This window comes from Passer montanus, unplaced genomic scaffold (assembly GCF_014805655.1).
Source record: "Passer montanus isolate IOZ18808 unplaced genomic scaffold, ASM1480565v1 scaffold16, whole genome shotgun sequence".
NCBI lineage: Eukaryota > Metazoa > Chordata > Aves > Passeriformes > Passeridae > Passer > Passer montanus.
In genome coordinates this window covers 4,866,608-4,884,260 of record NW_024363160.1, presented here as the reverse complement: position 1 = coordinate 4,884,260, position 17,653 = coordinate 4,866,608, and the positions used below count along the sequence as shown (strand labels likewise).

The window sequence follows — 17,653 nt, the reverse complement described above, 5'->3', positions numbered from 1 at the left end:
CTTTACCCTGCAACTTTTCTTCTTGCTTATACATACTTGTAAAACTCTGGGGTTACTATCAGGCAACCAACCCAATGGAAAAACCCAAACATGCCTGGTTTCAGGTGCACCAGCTCCCTGGTCTAGCTCACCATGCAACCAGAAAGGCTCGTGCTAGCTAAGGCAAGGGACAGAACAACAGTTCTGGCAGCAACCTACATTACTTTCAGGCTAGCATGGTTATGGAAATCCTCCACTTTCATATCAAGTTTTTCCCCCAGCAAAATCAACTCAGGTGCAGTCAGTCAGAAATATTCAAAGAACAAAGGACTGCAGACATGTATTGACCCTTTCCACAGAAGTCCAATTAACTGCACCAGAGAACCACGCTGCTTATTACGATTCTGGGTACTATAACTGCATAAGCACAACTAAAATTTTCAAAGAAAAAGACTATTTAGAAAAAATACCAAATGCTTACAAATAATTGCTGATTTTCTAAATGCATTATTCCAACATACATAATTTACCTTCAGCATAACCTAAACTTAGAAGAAATAGCCTATGCATTTTCTCTGCTCAGCAAATTCCTTCACCATTCCTAAGTTTGGGCATGAGATCACCAGAAAAACAGCATTTCCAAAGAGTATTTTCACATTCATGAATGAATCACACAGGAGAAATCATTCTTTGCAACCAAGGAGAAAGTGTCCAGATGAAAACTAAAACTCTGAAAATTAATTTCAGCTGCTCAGCATTCCTTGTTTGTACTTTGAAATTAAATATAACCACTTTAAAAGTAAAATGCTGGTTTTGAGGGAGTATTCTGGCACACAAAACAAACACACATTTGGGGCTCAAAAAAGGCTTGAAATCATCTGTTGTTAGATATTGAAACATTTTGACAAGGTGGGGCAAAGAGAAGGAGGTTTAAGAAAAAAACAAACCAAACAAACCCTATACACTGTCTGTGTAATTATTTCATTCAAATCCATCTAAATGGACAAAGCTTTCTCTTTGTGGGACCTGGTAATTGATGAGGATAAATTAACTACTGCCTATTTTATTTGGCGTAGGATACAATAATGAACTCCTCAGTCATTTCCATTTCTAATTTTCTTGATGCCATAATTAAGAAAACATGATTAGACAACTAATCTTCTTCCATCTCACTGAAACCCAGATTACAAGCAAAGAGCCAAAGCTGCAATAACATTTGAAAATCAATTTTAAGCAATTTGAAAGAAGTTATGCAGCCAAAAAATACTCTAACACTAAAACAAATAATATCAAACTAGAAATAGAAGTCTCAATATCTTCTAAGTTTATGAGTGTTTCCATCCCAAGGTATATAATTAAAAATTACTGGTCTTGCCTTATCAAACACGATAAATATGTATTTTTAGTTATGAGAGAAGAGACAGAAAATACTGGCTTCCAATACTCTAACCAATTTCTAGAACGCCTGTTGTTACCTTCTATTACTTGGCAGATACCAACAACTCCTATAAGGCAATGAAGAATATTAAGCCATTGTGGAAACAAAAGTGCTTTTGTAAATGTCCAAAGGACAAGAATGTCCATATATAAGGCCAAAAGGAGACAAAAAGCAATGTCAGTATTAACAGTCAAGAATATATTCTTCTGAAGTTTTTGGAAATTAACCTGAAGTTTACATTTCAAGACTACTGTGTCAAAGAATGAGGTTTACAAGAAATAGTTTGCCTTAGGGAAACAACTATTACAACCCTCAGACTCCTATAAGTCTTGAAGATCTCAAGAAGTACCTTAAATGATCACTTGATAATTTGTTCCTCCACCCTTTATGATTCTTTCAGCCCCAGTACAACCAGATATCACAAGCACCAGACTAGACACTTAAAATTTACCCCCTTTGGCTTAAGGTACAAGTTGAGAGCAAGGCACACAGAATCTTTGAAGGTTTTTCTAGAAACATCAGACACAAAACAAGATTTTGAACAAGTATATAATAAAAGTACACGAGTCTCTCAAAATTTCCGAGTTCCAGTTTTCCAGTTTGTGGTCAGGTTGGACAGATTCACAGTTCTACATAGGATGTCACGGGACATGGGATACCTACTTCTCCTGAAGCAGACTGGGCATTCTAGAGGGCACACTGCCCCAGAGCTCTCAAGCTAAGCAAGTACAAGTCTGCCAAGTCCAATTCAGGAGCTGTGAACCAAATATGTGGGAATTGTGTCTGTAATCAGCTGAAACAGGAAACAAATTATACAGTAATAACTCTAAACAGCACTAAACAACTGAAGAATGGATAGTTGCTTGTAGTGAGGTTTTTGTACTAGAATGTTTATTCTGAATAGTAAGCAATTGGACTGTAGAAAATACAGAATGCAGATTTATCATTTTGTTCGGTATAAACTCCATTATAAGAACAGCTTTTAATTAAAATTATTTTATTTATCAGCTTGATTGCTCATAATTACTCCTCAATCAATAAGCAGTTCAATACTTGGGTTAACTTGACAGACTAATTCAGCAACTTCTTCTTAGGACTGCAATAACTGCCTCACTTACTCTCAAGTGAAACAGGTTGAATTATACCCATTACAAAAGTGTACAGAGGAAACATTATCTGCATACTAAACTGGAAAACTAACTGGACAAGGTTTCACATTGAATACAATTATGAAAGATAATGGAAAAATTCTTAAATTTAGATTTTTCTAGTTGTAGCAGAGGTCACAATAAATCAGTTTTAAGAAGCTGTAGCTTTTAAATATTTTTTTCATAAAAATATATATAGGAGAAATCAAACTATTTCCTAACAGAGGTGAAAGAAAGCAAAGCAGTTAGAATAAAGGAATGTTGCTCATCACTTGATCCATTTACCTAATTCCCTCTTCATGGAGCATTGACTGCCTCCCAAAACAAACACAGCACATTGTAATAACCTCCACCCGTAAAATCAGACAAGTTTTCAAAGAAGGTCCAATGCACACCAATTCTCCAAGATACGTACACCTCAAAAGCACAGACAGAAGTGGACAGTGCTATCAAATCAACTTTTTCTATGACTGTACACGCTCCCTTCTAATTTTCAGGTGCTAAAAGCTATATCTCAAAAAAGTGTTGTGTTCCTTGTAAGAGATTTCTAACCAACAAACAATAAGACTCTGCAACGTTTCCAATTAGTTCAGTTTTGTTTTAATGATATGGGGCAATTCCTAGAGCAGACATTGTGCAGCTATAGTAACTACCAAATAAAGAGGTCTATTGGTGTGGTCTTGGAATCCCAAATTGAAATGTAAATTTGAATCAAGGTAATTAATTGAAAACCCAGAGTATCTGAATATGCATACAATGTTTTTACTTCAATTTTGCAATACTTTTTGAGGAACTTGGAAAAAGTGAAGCTGGTAGAACAGTATCACCAAGATTACAAAAACTGGAAGGAAATAATACACTGCAACAGTGATCCTCATTAAGTAAGTTATTTCATCACAGTAAATATTTAAAAAAGCTTCAATGTGTTTTAAAAAGTGTTGAATCCTCCCCCCAAGTATTTGAAGAGAGATAAACCTTTTTCCTTTGTCAAAATGGTTTTTTAAAAAAAGTTTCTCAAAACAACAGCAATAATCAAAAAACATGAATTGCATTTTCTTTAATCCATAATATCTCTAGTGCTGAAGGGCCATCCATGTAAAAAGCAGATTCTTTGGGGACATTAGTCAATTAACTTAATAAAACCCAGTTTTACGAGGATTTATCCTTCCTGCTGCGAGGCGAGTCTGCTCCGTTTGAGGTCACTGTTCCATTTATTCCATTTTCTAGAAAAAAAGAAGAAAACACTTTTTAAATACGGTGAGACGCTTTATATTTTATTACATTTTTGTGGATCCTACACAAACAGCCTTTAACTTCTTTTCTGGTGTACCTTCTTTGTTAACCTTCTTAATTATCATTCATAGTGCAACAGTATAAGGGAATTTTTACAAAGTGCAGTATTTAAAGTTTACTACAAATAAATTGCAGTTTCCTGATGTGGCCAGACACTGAAATGTGTCCATTATATACATATAGACTAAAAATCAAGACCAGTTATGACATTTTAGAAGACATTCTGTGAAAAAGTAAAGTACAACTTAAAGATGAGATGACTCTGTGAAATTTCAGAGACACAGTATATACAGAGTTCTCTGTTACAGGTCTTAAGTTATTTATGCCACCTACCTCATAATTCTTGCTAAAATTACACTCCTTTGCTTACCTTTACAAGCATTTGATACATAGAGGAAATCCTTTATACACAGAAATACTCACAATTTTTAAAGCATATACTTTAACATACATAACTCATTTACATTATGATGAAGAGATTTACATAGATAAGAGAGAAGTAAAACACTAGTTCAGATTTGCAATGAGTATGTGTAGGGGGAAAGAGTTCAAGATCAGGCACCTATCTAAGAACACAAAGGTACTTGAGATGATAATTTGTGCTTACATTTAGGTGCTTATTGTTCCTTATTTATTTTATAGTCTCATAGGTAGTGAGTTTTTAAGTTTTTTACTAATAAGGTATAAAATGGTTAACAATTTTTTGTTATAACATTTTTTTAAGGTTAAACTAATTAAGAAATGACACTTAAATTATTTTCACTTTAAATCAAGGTACTTGAGATGATAATTTGTGCTTACATTTAGGTGCTTATTGTTCCTTATTTATTTTATAGTCTCATAGGTAGTGAGTTTTTAAGTTTTTTACTAATAAGGTATAAAATGGTTAACAATTTTTTGTTATAACATTGTTTTAAGGTTAAACTCATTAAGAAATGACACTTAAAATTATTTTCACTTTTAATCTAATAACGAATTACTCGAAGTCCACAATGCAGACTTTTTTCTAATTACAAGATACCATTTAAACTTAAGAAGGCCTAGTTTTTACTTTAAAACTTCTATCTTGTTCTATATATATTATTATATTTTAAAACTTCAAATTCTAATTTTTTCACCTTGTGATATTACACACTTCTAATTAATACACACTCGTAATCATGGTGATATCAATTAATTTTGGAAGCATTCTCCATGGCTTCAGGTCAAATGCAGTGCTCTCCTGGGAGTCAGAGTGTGTCAGCACAGAACTCCAACAGCATCCACAACATCCAGTCAGCATCCACAACTCCAACACCCCCTTTATTCAGTTTCACCACAACCAAGGAAACTGACGTTGCCTGACAGTAATTATATTTATAAAGCAGATCTAAAGAACACAGTGCATAGCCAGCTACAATACTTGCAGCCTCACATCTCTGCTCTGACTCTTCTCATTCTGACTTCAAGCAACAGCTGCTGGGTTTTTTTGGTGCTTTTAAACAATTATTATATATATATTTATATATATTTTTACAAAGGACTGGTTAAACTTCTTTTTTCCATCCACAGATGTGCTGAAGGTCACTAGAGTATGGATAGTCTACAAAAACAACTGTTGGCCTCCCTCTTTCTCCCACGACACCCAAATGATCCCATTTATGCAAACAAGCAACAACAAAAAAGTAACAATGACAACCACACATGAGCATGAGACCAGACACAGGCCCAAAGAGTCTGTTTGAAAACACATCTGGCTGTAAATGACACCACCATTTTAAGCTTACATAAGGTGGTCTTTGGATATTTCTGAAAATGTTTGAATTGTTTTTAAATAAAAAAAAACTTACAAAATATTAATTAGACCCAAGTCAGCTAACTGAAATCATATTTTCTTAAACAGTTTAGCTAAAACAACAAAGAACATGAATCAATATGTGGCTGCATACCCCACCTACATCATCAGCAGGATCTTTTACTGTCATTTCTTGCTTTTGGCATAAACTAAAAGTAACACATTTTATTGTGCCCTGGCTCTCAAAAAAACCTCCAACATTTAACCACATACACACACAAAAAAAGTGTTTTAAAGACTTCAATTGCATCTATTACTCCTTCAAAACCACTGCTTTGCTGCATCCTATGCAAGTGCCCTGAACAGACAACATAACAGGAGTATTCAAAACAGAAGCACTTCAAGGAACTGAGTTCTTTTATGTTCATTTAAAATAAGGAATACAATTCTTCAGTGTTCAAGACAGGCATAGTCCAATGATTTTGTGAATTAACTGACTTTTTCACTATTTGTTTACCACTTGCAAGTCTTCATTGAAGTAGGGTGAAACCAAGCAGATTCACTAAACTACATGAATTAAATAGATTAAGAGATTTTAAAAAGCTCTTTCATTTCTGACTCCCTAATCAAGGCATATATTTAACATTATCTGACATAAAATACTTAAATTAAAAAAGCCCTCCATACTGAGAAGGCCATGACCATGAAGCTCTGATTAAACAGGACATTACATAGGAAACTACCTTCACTCAATTAAAAAAAAAATTCCAACTGAATTCCAAAAAACCCACCAACACTACACAAAAACCAAGTTGTGATAATTACAAATCATTCTAAAGGGAGTGCAGCAGAAATCTAAAACACATAATTTTAATAAAAACAGAAATTGGGAGAAAAAAAAATTACGGATCTTCCACCACAAATCTCAGTACAAGCAGTCTTGACACACACTACTTTCAATATATCAAAAAGTGGAACAGGTTGGTAATACAAAGATTGGGAGCAAAGGATCATGCTGAAGAAAGCTTTTGAAACAACTTCTGCCATTTCAAGAGGTTGCAGAAGTTATTCAAGCTAGCAGCTAAATACACAGGAGTTGAACTCTTGATGCAACAGATATACTGAAGTACAGGAATTAAATTCTTTTTTTCTAAAAGAGCACATAATTTTTTCTTGGAGGAAAGAGCATTCTGTTCATCTTTCATGCCCTTTCCACAAGAAGGGTGTGACATAATTAAAAAGTCAAATCTAGACTCTTCAGTTCATTTCCAAATGCTTCAACACAGGTTTAGAGTAGTAAGGTGTTATTGCCTTTCCTTAAAGAACTACCAATTACTGTTTTTTGTAAAAATAGTCCAACAAAAAACTTTTTACTGGGTGGATCATCAAGCTATCTCTTTGCTCCAAACCCTCAGAATTTTGTGGCAATAAAAAAGAAGTTCGAAATCCATGGCAAGAAAATTTTACAAATAAATGTCAAAGAGAAGTTAAAATTGCATCTATTCCCTTTATATAAGAAAACAAAACATAAGCATGATGTATTTTGTTCAAGTAATGAAATTAAATAAAAAATATCATGCTGCATTAACTAAAAACACCCCAGTAATTCCTTAATTTGGGCGGTTAGAAAACCCAACTATATATATTGGTTTTTCTTAAAAATCAATTCTTCCCACAGTAATATTCCCCAGTACTGCTTCTCTAGCTGAGTCATCTCACTCACAAGTTAAACACAAAATGCTTCTTTAGCGACCCAGAGTTGGTTTGAGAATCAAAGGAACAGAAAAAATGAAACTACGAACCTCTTTCTTTTCTGGAGGTCTTTCCTTTAGCTGATACAAACTTCTTTTTCACTGACTGAGGCTGAGAAGAAGAATGCTCTCTCCACCTCCGAAGCTGGAAATTAATGAACTTCCACATCATAAATGCTTGGGTCATGCAGATGGAGGCCAGCACACTGATTCTAGAAACAAATAATAGGTAAAGTTTCATCAGTAAGTTTGCCTCATTATTCAAACAGAAAAGGAAGGTAGAACACCTCAGGATTTTTGGCAACTTCCACCCCCTCCTCCTGGTAACCTCCATTTTCTAAGCCAAGAGTTTGCTTGCATAGGGCAACACTTGGTTTAAGCACAGATGATCTAAACTAGATATAGTGATAGTGAAATCTTTGCCCATCAAAACTGGCAAGTACTAGGTTTCTTTCCTGCTGTCTTTCTCAGAATTACTCTCAGGATATCAGGTAGTAACACCTGAAAATGGTTCAAAAGTGTCTTGCAGCTCAGAGTATCAGTTTTGCAAGGTAAGGCTGACATTGTCAAAGTTTCAATAACTTTTTTTTCTGCAGTCATAAGAAAGCCAGGGAGTTGGATCAGGCAGCAGCAATAGGGGCCATAAAAAAGGCAGAGAAAGAGGCAGTAATCTTCAAAGGAGACCAAAGCTTCTCTGGGCACAAATACTTTGACCTCTAAGATATACTGACAGAATCGTATCTGGAATTCAATTTACTAACTTTAAAGCATTTGAAAGTAGTAATTGGATATTCCTATTAATTCTGCTGATTTGGTTTTGCTGTATTTTTTTTGGTTGCTTGGGGGTTTTTTAAACAAAGAAAAGAAAGGTAACCAGTTACAGATTTCTCAGCTGTAGACTAAATTCAGTCAATTCATTTCACTGTGCCTTACAAATTTCCAACACAAGCTATTCCTATTGATCCCATTGGTTGCATGAAAACACTCAGTCATTCAGAATTACTGGCATTAGTACCATATCACTTACATTGTGCATTTAACAGGGGTTTACAGCACATGCTTAAGAACTGTTCCAGGTTTACTGTACCTAACAGCCAGGATATTAAAGTTCCCAGTACTGAAATTCAGCTGCTGATCTTCTGCTCTTGCCAGTCCAAAGCCAAAAGTGAGGACTGAGAGAATCAAGGTGAGAAGCCTTCCCAAAACAAAAAGAACTGCCCACAGTGAAAATCTAGAAATAAAAACACCACAAACACTAAATCAACTTTCCATTTAAAACACATGCACTAACAATGCAAATGCTTACTTTTCACAATGCAAATTTCTTTGAAATATAAGAACTTACCTAAATACATGATTTTGCACCTATCTTAAATGCATCTTGTATTATGTTATGGAAACTGATTTCACCTCAATGGAAAGTATTTTGAAGTACTATTAGAACAAAAGCACATTTGTAATTCCTATAGAGCTGGCTGTATTAGCAATCTATCCTGTTCCTTTCTCTACAAAACTTTAAAAAACCCCACATTAGTATACATGGAAAGATTTTATTTAATTTAATACTGCTACTAATATTTACTTAAATAGGCTAAAACAAGGTAGAAAGTACACTGAAGGTGTAGAAATATAAATACTACCACTTGTCTGGACAACTGTGGTTGCTTAAAAAACACTGTTTGAACTCCCTTGTAATTTTGGTTTCTGGTTAGTTAAATGCAAAAGGCTCTTAGACAGAATTTACAAGAATTTTAAAGATAAAGACTATTTACCCTTTCTGGTATTTTTCATCACTGAAGTAGAAAAGACGGGATATGTGGAAAAGAAATTCAACGAAGTAATGCAATACCAGCAGAACAAGTCCAAGATGGGTCAGACTATCAAAACAAATAAAACAAACATTCAGACCTTTTGTTAGATATTTAAGGCAAAGAATGGAGCCAGCAAAAATTTACAATTTACTTACTTCAGGAGATAGGCTCCAGCAATGTGAAAGAGGTAAAGTCCAATATAGACAATCTGGCGAAAGATATCTTCCTATTTGGAAGGAAAAGTGACCATGTGTTACACAGTATTGTACTATGTTATCTGTTATTACAAACTATTCCCTACTCTTGGAAATCCTTCTGGGTGTATCAGCTAACTTAAAGTGGCCTGGTCTGGCACTGAATCACTCAGCCTGGATCATCTAATTCCACACATAACTTATTGCTCACTTACCAGTCATATTCAGTGTCTACATATGCTACTGTGAGAAAAGGCATCAAACATGGAAAGATGCTTTTAAAAAGGATCCACTTTTCTTTGTTATGACCACTGTTAATATATACAAGTTATTACATTTCTTATTTTGTATGTATTACTGTATCACCAGATCCTACAGTTCCACATGTTTGCTGCCCATCAAATTGTCAGATTGCTACAGAATGAAATAACAGTCTATGAATCAAAATGAAAGGTTTTTCAAGTGTTGAGATAAATTTTTAAAATTCAAGGCCATCCAAAATTCTGGCACACTGTTTCTGGCAAATGTAGAAAATATTGTTATTAACCAGTCATGCTAAAGCACATGGTCCCACTTGAAGTCAGGCTTTAGTCAGCCCTATTAAACTGAACACTTCATGGAGATGAAATAATAAAGAGGAAGACACACAGCACATGGAAAGCAGATTGTGCCTTCTGTGAACAGAGAGACTACTGAACTATGCCAGATCACAATAAAAATCTCTTTTGGAGTGGTAGCAGAGTACATTCAGTTATGCTTAAGAAACTCCTTTTTGGAAAGATTCTCTAAACTTCAAGCAAGGATCTTTAGCTTTATCTTCTAAAAAGGGCCTAAAATTTTAATCTTACAAGAGCTATACTATGTTTTTCAATACTCAGTATCACATCCAACAAACCTACGGAATCAAACAATTACAACAACAGCAATCACTCTCATAATACACAAAGAGCAAGAAAACAAGTGGAGAAAGACCTACTCTAAATTATCTGAAAGAAAATGAAAAATGGGTTATTTCAGATAAAGACACAGTAAGTACAAATGGTCAGTTTCTCCAAGCACAACCAGGACCAGCCTACAACACTTTAACTTTAGAACTGAGAAAACATTTAAACACCCCATGGTGCCTCCTTAGACAAACTGTCAGAGACTGCAGGCCTTGTAGAACAGTGCATAAGGTATACACGACTATAGAGGAACCAGAGCTGAGAAGTTTTTTTCTTGTTTATGTCAGCAGGACAGATAACTAGACCTGAGTAAAAGCAGCCAGTTTGTTCAAGAGAAGGCATAAGGCAAGTCAGCCAAGATAGCAGAGGTTAAGCTGTGGTTGAAGAAATATCAACTATGCTAAAACAAATGAACTATCACTCTTCAAACTTAATGCAAAAGTCAGAGGGCACAATTTCAAGCAGTGACCAAGTAAAACACTACTATTCAACACACAGCACTTAGGCCACTTGTGACAGCTCTCCTGAAGTTATTTTAAGAAAAATCTCCACACTTGGCTGTGAAGTTAAATTTGGAAGGTATCACTAGAACAACAAGGGAACATCAGCTGCTGTGCATCTGCAAAACAGTATTCATACTGCATCTAAGCAGCACAAAACCAGTGCATCTTGTTACTATTTCACTAAGCCTCTTCTAGGCTCCTGTACAAAGACCTGTGGTTATGTAACACCTATGTTTCATTTTCTTCACTAAAACAGAACTGGCAAGAGATGGAGCCTAGTCACAGAGCAACAACAGTCACAGAATGGTTTGGGCTCAAAGACACCTTTGTAGACCACCTAGTCCAACCTCTACACCATGGGCAGGGACATTTATCACTTGACAAGGTTGCTCAAAGCCCCATCCAGCCTGACCATGAACACTTCAAACGAAAGCAAATTCACAACTTCTCTGGGTATTGTGTTCCAGTGTCTCACCATCTTTATCACAAAGAATTTATTCACATCTAGTCTAAATCTACCCTCTTTCAAAATCATTGTTCCTTGTCACTGCAGACCCCAATAAAAAGTCTCTCTCCATCTTTCTAATAAGTCCTTTTCAAAGAGTGAGAGGCCGCAATAAGTTCTCCCTGGAGCATTCTCTTCTCCAGGTTGAACAACCCCAACTCTCTCAGCCTGCCTTCACAGAAGGGGTGCTCCAGCCCTCTGTTCATCTTCATGGCCCTTCTCTGGACCCACTCAAACTGATCCACACCTTTCTTGTGCTGGGGACCCCAGAGCTGGATGCACTCCAGGAGCAGTCTCACCAGAGCAGAGGGGCAGAATCCCTTCCCTCAACCAGCTGGTCACTGCTTGTTATTCAGCCCAGGTGACACCTGGTTTTTTGGGGTGCAAAGGTATATTGCTAGCTCATGTCCCATTTTCATCCACCCATTAAAATGCTATTTAAATCAAATCCCAGACTTTCATACTCCTTTGATGTACAGAATTATTCACAGTTTATATTTTACATCTATATCATGATTCATGAAGCAACTGTGATTTCAGTGAGCCTATTCAGCCTATCAATTCTGAGAAACAAAGGGGAAAAAACCCCAAGAGGTGAAAAGAAAATCTCACAATCACTTGCTTGAGGGAAAATTCTTTCAGTGGATGGGAAACACTAGTCATTTTTATTCACACAACAGATATTTAGCAATTTTACTGCAATTAGGATTTAACTGTAAAGAGAAAAAGCCACCTTGCTCTGTAGTTCCTCCCATTTATGTTTTGAACTTACTTTTTTAGTTTTCTGAAAGTACAGTTCTGGAAAAGCATGAAACCAGTATGCCAACTGTAAGATGTAGAAAAACTTCATTTGAAACCTGTACAATACAGCAAGAATTGAAGAATAATATTTATTATGACTGAACTTAAAACATTTCAGAAGCTTCTAGCGAACTCATTTTATCATTGTCTCTTAAAGAAAGAAAAAATACAGATCCTTCATGCCAGCCAAGTCTAAACTAATATCTTTAATAATAAAATCATTCAGACAAAGCTTGCAAAAATTGAATTCTTTAAGTAACAGCCTACATAAAAAGAACTTTGTATGCTACGAGTTGTCAAAGAATCGAGCCCACATAAATACAACCAAAAACACATTAGTGACTAATATAGTTTTACAAACTACTTATTCTACACAGATGGTACATGACACACCCTAGGCTTAAAACACTCCCTCCTCTTCCCCAGCAATCCTCAAAGGAAGAGGCCTTACGGAATCAGAGCGTGTGGATAGTCCCTCCACAGAGAGGTTGGATCTGATATATAGTTCTCCTAGAAAAAGAAAAGAACAAACAAAAACCCCAATAAATGCTCAGAAATAATGACTGGGTGTACATATATGCATTTAGGTATATGCACGAGTGTACACACAAAAAGTACTCATATATACATACACAAGTAAAAGCTGCAGATCCATAAATTTTCTTTCTAATAAATCCCCAAGAAATCACAAATAAACAAAACAAAACCAATCCAGAAAACAAATCCCCAAAACAAAAGACATTGCACTGGCTTAAGAAAATAAAAAGCAACCAAACAAATCAAGTGATAATTCAAGATAGAATGTCCTTATGAGATGGAAATTATTCCAGGATTACTACAGCCACAAGTCTTCTCTTGTAAACTGCTGTCAAACTTTGAACTTAATTAAAAGAAAGAAAGGTTTTCCAGGAGCTTTTATGTTAAAATAAAGAAAAAAAAAGGCAGTCTTCCCTTTCTATGAGCTAAGCTCATATACATCCAGCCAATAGCTAAGAGTACTCCACCTAAAAGCACACAGTGACCCAAGGTTACAGCAATCTGTCATATATCCATTCCCTAGGCTCCAGAATGCTATGTGTGGTGTTTCCTAAACATTTATTTTATGTTAATAAACCAACACCAAAAAACCTACAGAGAATTAAATACCATAATAAAGTTAAGTGGTTTCATCTTATTCAGTTTGACAGTAAATCTACTCAAGACTGAGCAACAGTAACACTACTGACTTTATACTGAGTTGTGACTAAACTCACACAGAATCCTTAAACTTGTCCCCACTTTAAAAATAAAACTAGCTAAAACCAGAAAAATAAACCAAAACCATATTTATCATCAATATAAGTGAATTTTTTGAAATCTCATAATGAAACAGAAGAGAAAGCATACTTACAGAGACAAGAATACTCGTTCCCCAAACACAGGAGAAAAGGTAGAATGCACTAAGTTGCCCAGACTCATTGAACTTGCTATGCTTTGTTTTTGAAAAGTGCATTTTCCTGTTAATTTTCTGAAATGAAAGTCCACTGTTATTTATATATTGCAGTACTTCACATTTATTTAGTAACTGCATTACAGTACCTTGAAGTTTTAATGCATGTTTTTACAGTTAAAAATTTTAATGCAGAAATTGACTTTTAAGTTAATAGTCTTAAAGTCTAATTAAAACCCACCAATTATCTCGATGAAAGGAATTAATATTTTGTACTTACATCCAGTACATACTCCTGAATTATAGCATGTATGATTATTGCTACCAGCATGTAAAAGAAAATTGTAGCCAAGTCTTTGATGCCATAGTAATAGAGAGAGATTGTTTCTGCAGATTGTTCTTCTAAAAGACAAAGAGAATTAACTGTTAGGCACCAATACAGTTTAATGGTTCATAAGTTTATTTCTCAGAGGGAAACCTTTAAGACAGAAGTAGCTTGTAGTCAGCTGAACAAATAAAAGCCAAATTAAACTGCCACCATGAACTAGGTCACTAAACTGTTTGTAGTTATCTTCTCCATCACATCACAAACTCAATTTGACTCTGGAAAGATGCTATAAAACTAAAAACTTAAGTGCACTTAGGAAGCTTATCCAAATACATTGAAAGTGGACAATAAAAATATGTTAAACCATCACCCCACTTTGACTATTAAAAATTATCACCAGCAAAGCCAGAGTAAGAATTCATGTGAACTTATCTACCAGTAAGATGGTGTTTCAGCACTAATGATGAATGCAGCAGAACAGAAACATTGTCTCTAACTTAATTAGTTAAAACAGTGTTTTAATAAAACTGAAATCTTTGAAAGCTGCTGGTTATCCATTGAAATGGACAAGTTCCCTTCCTGACAAGTGTAGGAAGCATGGCACACCAATAATGTCTGATACATGTCTCCTAACTAACCTCCTGCAAGATACATACCTGTGGCAGGAATGGTAACATTATACTGAAGTGTAACAAAAATGACGGCTGCTTTTGCTGTAATCTAAAAGAGAAAAAAACCAAAAGTGCTGTAAATTCTCATGGAAATAAACTACATTAAACTGAAAACATTTGCCCATAGTTTTGGCACCCTTGCCCAGCACATTTGCCTCCTCCCAAAAAACTGACTGACTCCCATTATCTCACCACTGCACCTGACTTTCCAAGGACAGCACACATGGCCTGGTCTCTACAGGTTTGTTTACAGAATACTCAACCTGCCAAATAAAGATCCTTGAAAATGTTACTTACATACAGCCTTTCCTACAACAGTAAAATGAAAACACATGCTACATTTCTGTCTTTAGTCCATACTGTATTATTACATTAACAGAATGGACAATATAATGGAGTCTCTAGACCATGATGCATTCAGCAGTGGCTGAGAATAAACTTTATTTAAAAGTACTTTTCTTATTTGACAAAACTTGGAAGTCAGTTATCATATTCATAAATCTGTGGGTAATCTGAAAAATGTGGACAGGGAGGAAAAAAAGGCATAAACAACAGGAAACAATTTCAGGCCAGTGGGATACCAACTCAATACAATTACCATTCTTTTGACCCTGGGGATCCTTTGGCAAGAAGCATAGAACAAATTAAATTAAATTTAGCAGTAGTGGTACTATCCCTTTTTGATGAGCTGTAAGAATAACCAGAAGGAATAAAAACAGTTTGAAGAGATGTCCTAATGGCTTTCTTTGAGAAGTGGGGTGGGAATATTCTAAAACCCCCGATATTTAAGACAGAGTACAAGTTCTTATTTGACAAAAAGCAGAAACTTATTTTTTCACTGTAACACATCTCCATTGAATCCCAACATGAATCAACATGCCCTAAATGAGAGGGAAAAGAAACTGTGCTTTACCATATTCACGATCAGATCATTTCTCATAGCTGTAAAAACCCAGCATCTGCGTGGTAATTAATAGGGCTGACAAAAAACCCAAGCTCCTTAAGTAATCCTGGAAGGATATGTTGAGCATCTGAAGATAATGACTAGGTTACTAGTAGTATTAATTATTCACAGGAAGCGACATTTTTAAAACCAGTGCTTTGTCAACAAGCCCTAGATTTTCTACGAAACCCTGAATACGTGGCAGACTGCTCAGACCATGTAACTTCAGGGAATCCTGCTAGTTTGCTCAAATTAGTGAAGTTGCCTCGGGCTCCCTACTCAACAAGGGAGCCCTGAGAGGACAATTCAAAACAGTACTCAATTCTGAACTGCTCTTTGAAGGCTCTGTCAGCTCTCTCATACTAGAATTGTACAAGTCAGGCAGTGTAAACACCTCACCATACCAACAGGAACCGCAGCAAGCGATTTCCTGTATCTGTATCAAAGCATTTAAAAAATTGCAACATACCACATCTGTACCAACAATGACACACGGCCTTTTACAATGCATTAGAAAACACAGTGGGTTAAAAAAAACTGGAAACAAAAGAATTCAGCACATTCAATCCCTCAAAACCTCTAACCCTACCAGTAACACTGTTAATACAAGTAAGCCTGATGTAGGCACAAAAGAAATAGCTTCGGTTTACCTCTTTAACTTCACTCCCCAGGAAATCACCATGTAACAGTTGTCTTGGTGATTTTTGATAGCAAACCCAAAAACAACAGTGTAGCTGGTCTGCCCTGTTTTCACTTTCTATGTATCTATGTAAGTATCTATCTACCTAATAATTTTCTTCCTAATTCCACTGGCTTTTAGTGCTGAGCTGTACCAAGAGCTGGATGAAATCATCCTGAAAACCATGACAGAAAGGTCCACGGCCCTTAACAAATATCTGAAATAAATGTCTAGAACACCAGAAACATTTAGTCAACACAGTCTTAATTTGGCGATCAGTGATCTTAGATCACTGATAACGCTTTGGCAGTCACACAGGTGAGTTACCTTTCCAGCGCCGAAAAGGCGCGTTTTAAAGCATCTGCATTCAACATGGGGGCCCAGAGAGCGGAGGGCCTGCAGCAGGGCCGGCCCTCAGGCCGCAGGGAGGGCTCCCCTCCGCCGCTGCCGAACCGCGGCGCATCTCCGCGACGGGAGGAGGCGGCGGGGTGCCCAGCCCAGCCGCGCGGCGCCTGGAGCCGCCGGCAGCCGCGGGATGCTCCGCGGGCGGGGGGACCCGAGCGGCGGCCCTAAGGACACGTCACCGCTGCCTTCCCCTCTTCCCTTCCCGCCGCGCCGCCCGCCGGGAGCCGTAGTGCCGGCGGGGCCGCGCACACAAAGAGCGGGGGATCGGCTGTGGCGGCCGGGCCTCGCCCCCCGCCCCCTCCCCGCCGTGCCGCGCACTCCTCCCTCCCTCCCTCGCCGGCTGCCACGTAACCCCGCCGCCCGCAGGAACTCCGCCGCCGCGGCGGGCAGCGCTCCCGGCCCCGCACGGCCTCCCGCCCGCGGCGGCGGGGAATCGGGACCCGGGTCCCGGCGGTGGCCACGGCTGCGCCTGTCCAAGCCGAGCCGGGGAGAAGGGGATCCAGCCGGGGAAGCGCCGCGGGGAGGCCGCCCGCGGTGGCACTCGGGCGGTGCGGGGCGGGGGTCGGCTCCGGTCCCCGCGCACGGCGGGGCGGGCGTGGGCCGGCGGGCAGGTGCGCTGAGCGGGAGCAGGCGCAGCGTTCCGCCGCAGCCCGCACAGCCCGCCCCGCTGCCGCGGCACCCCCGCGCCCTCCCTCCCTCCCCTCCAGCACCGAGAGCCTCCGGTGGAGTGGGAGGATGCGGGAAGAGCACCCCCGGCGGGGGCGTCGGTGCCGCCTCACCTCGAACATGAGCCCCAGCAGGAAGATCATGGCCATGCAGGACACGATGTCCGCATGGTTCTGCACGATGAACTCGTGGCTCAGCACCGGCGGGTTCTTGTTGCTCTTCTTGCGGATCGCCATGGCGGGCCGGGAGCTGGGCGCCGCGGCCGCCGCCTCCCCGCTGCCAGCACAGCTCCTCTGGCCGCGGCCAGGAAGAGGCGGAGGGGAGGAGGCGGCCGCGCAGCCGGGGAACGGCGGCGCCGCCGCTCCGCTTCCCCCGCCCGCAGCGCCCCTGC

At 38.3% G+C, this 17,653-nt stretch overlaps 1 protein-coding gene across 2 annotated transcripts; it reads right to left on the bottom strand.

Moving 5' to 3' along the window:
• Positions 1–2,291: 2,291 nt before the first annotated feature.
• TRAM1 (translocation associated membrane protein 1) lies at positions 2,292–17,653 on the bottom strand. 2 transcript variants are annotated; one of them, XM_039702825.1, is made up of 11 exons: positions 17,376–17,653; positions 14,555–14,618; positions 13,851–13,972; positions 13,532–13,648; positions 12,593–12,651; positions 12,113–12,197; positions 9,350–9,420; positions 9,156–9,260; positions 8,471–8,614; positions 7,435–7,595; positions 2,292–3,788 (listed from the first exon to the last, which is right to left on the bottom strand). In XM_039702825.1, the coding sequence occupies exons 1-11, from the start codon at positions 17,496–17,498 to the stop codon at positions 3,715–3,717; spliced, it is 1,125 nt and encodes a 374-aa protein (XP_039558759.1). In that variant the 5' UTR covers positions 17,499–17,653; the 3' UTR covers positions 2,292–3,714. The 2 variants fall into 2 exon arrangements, with proteins under 2 accessions (XP_039558759.1, XP_039558760.1); XM_039702826.1 differs by lacking the exon at positions 17,376–17,653 and adding an exon at positions 16,519–16,958.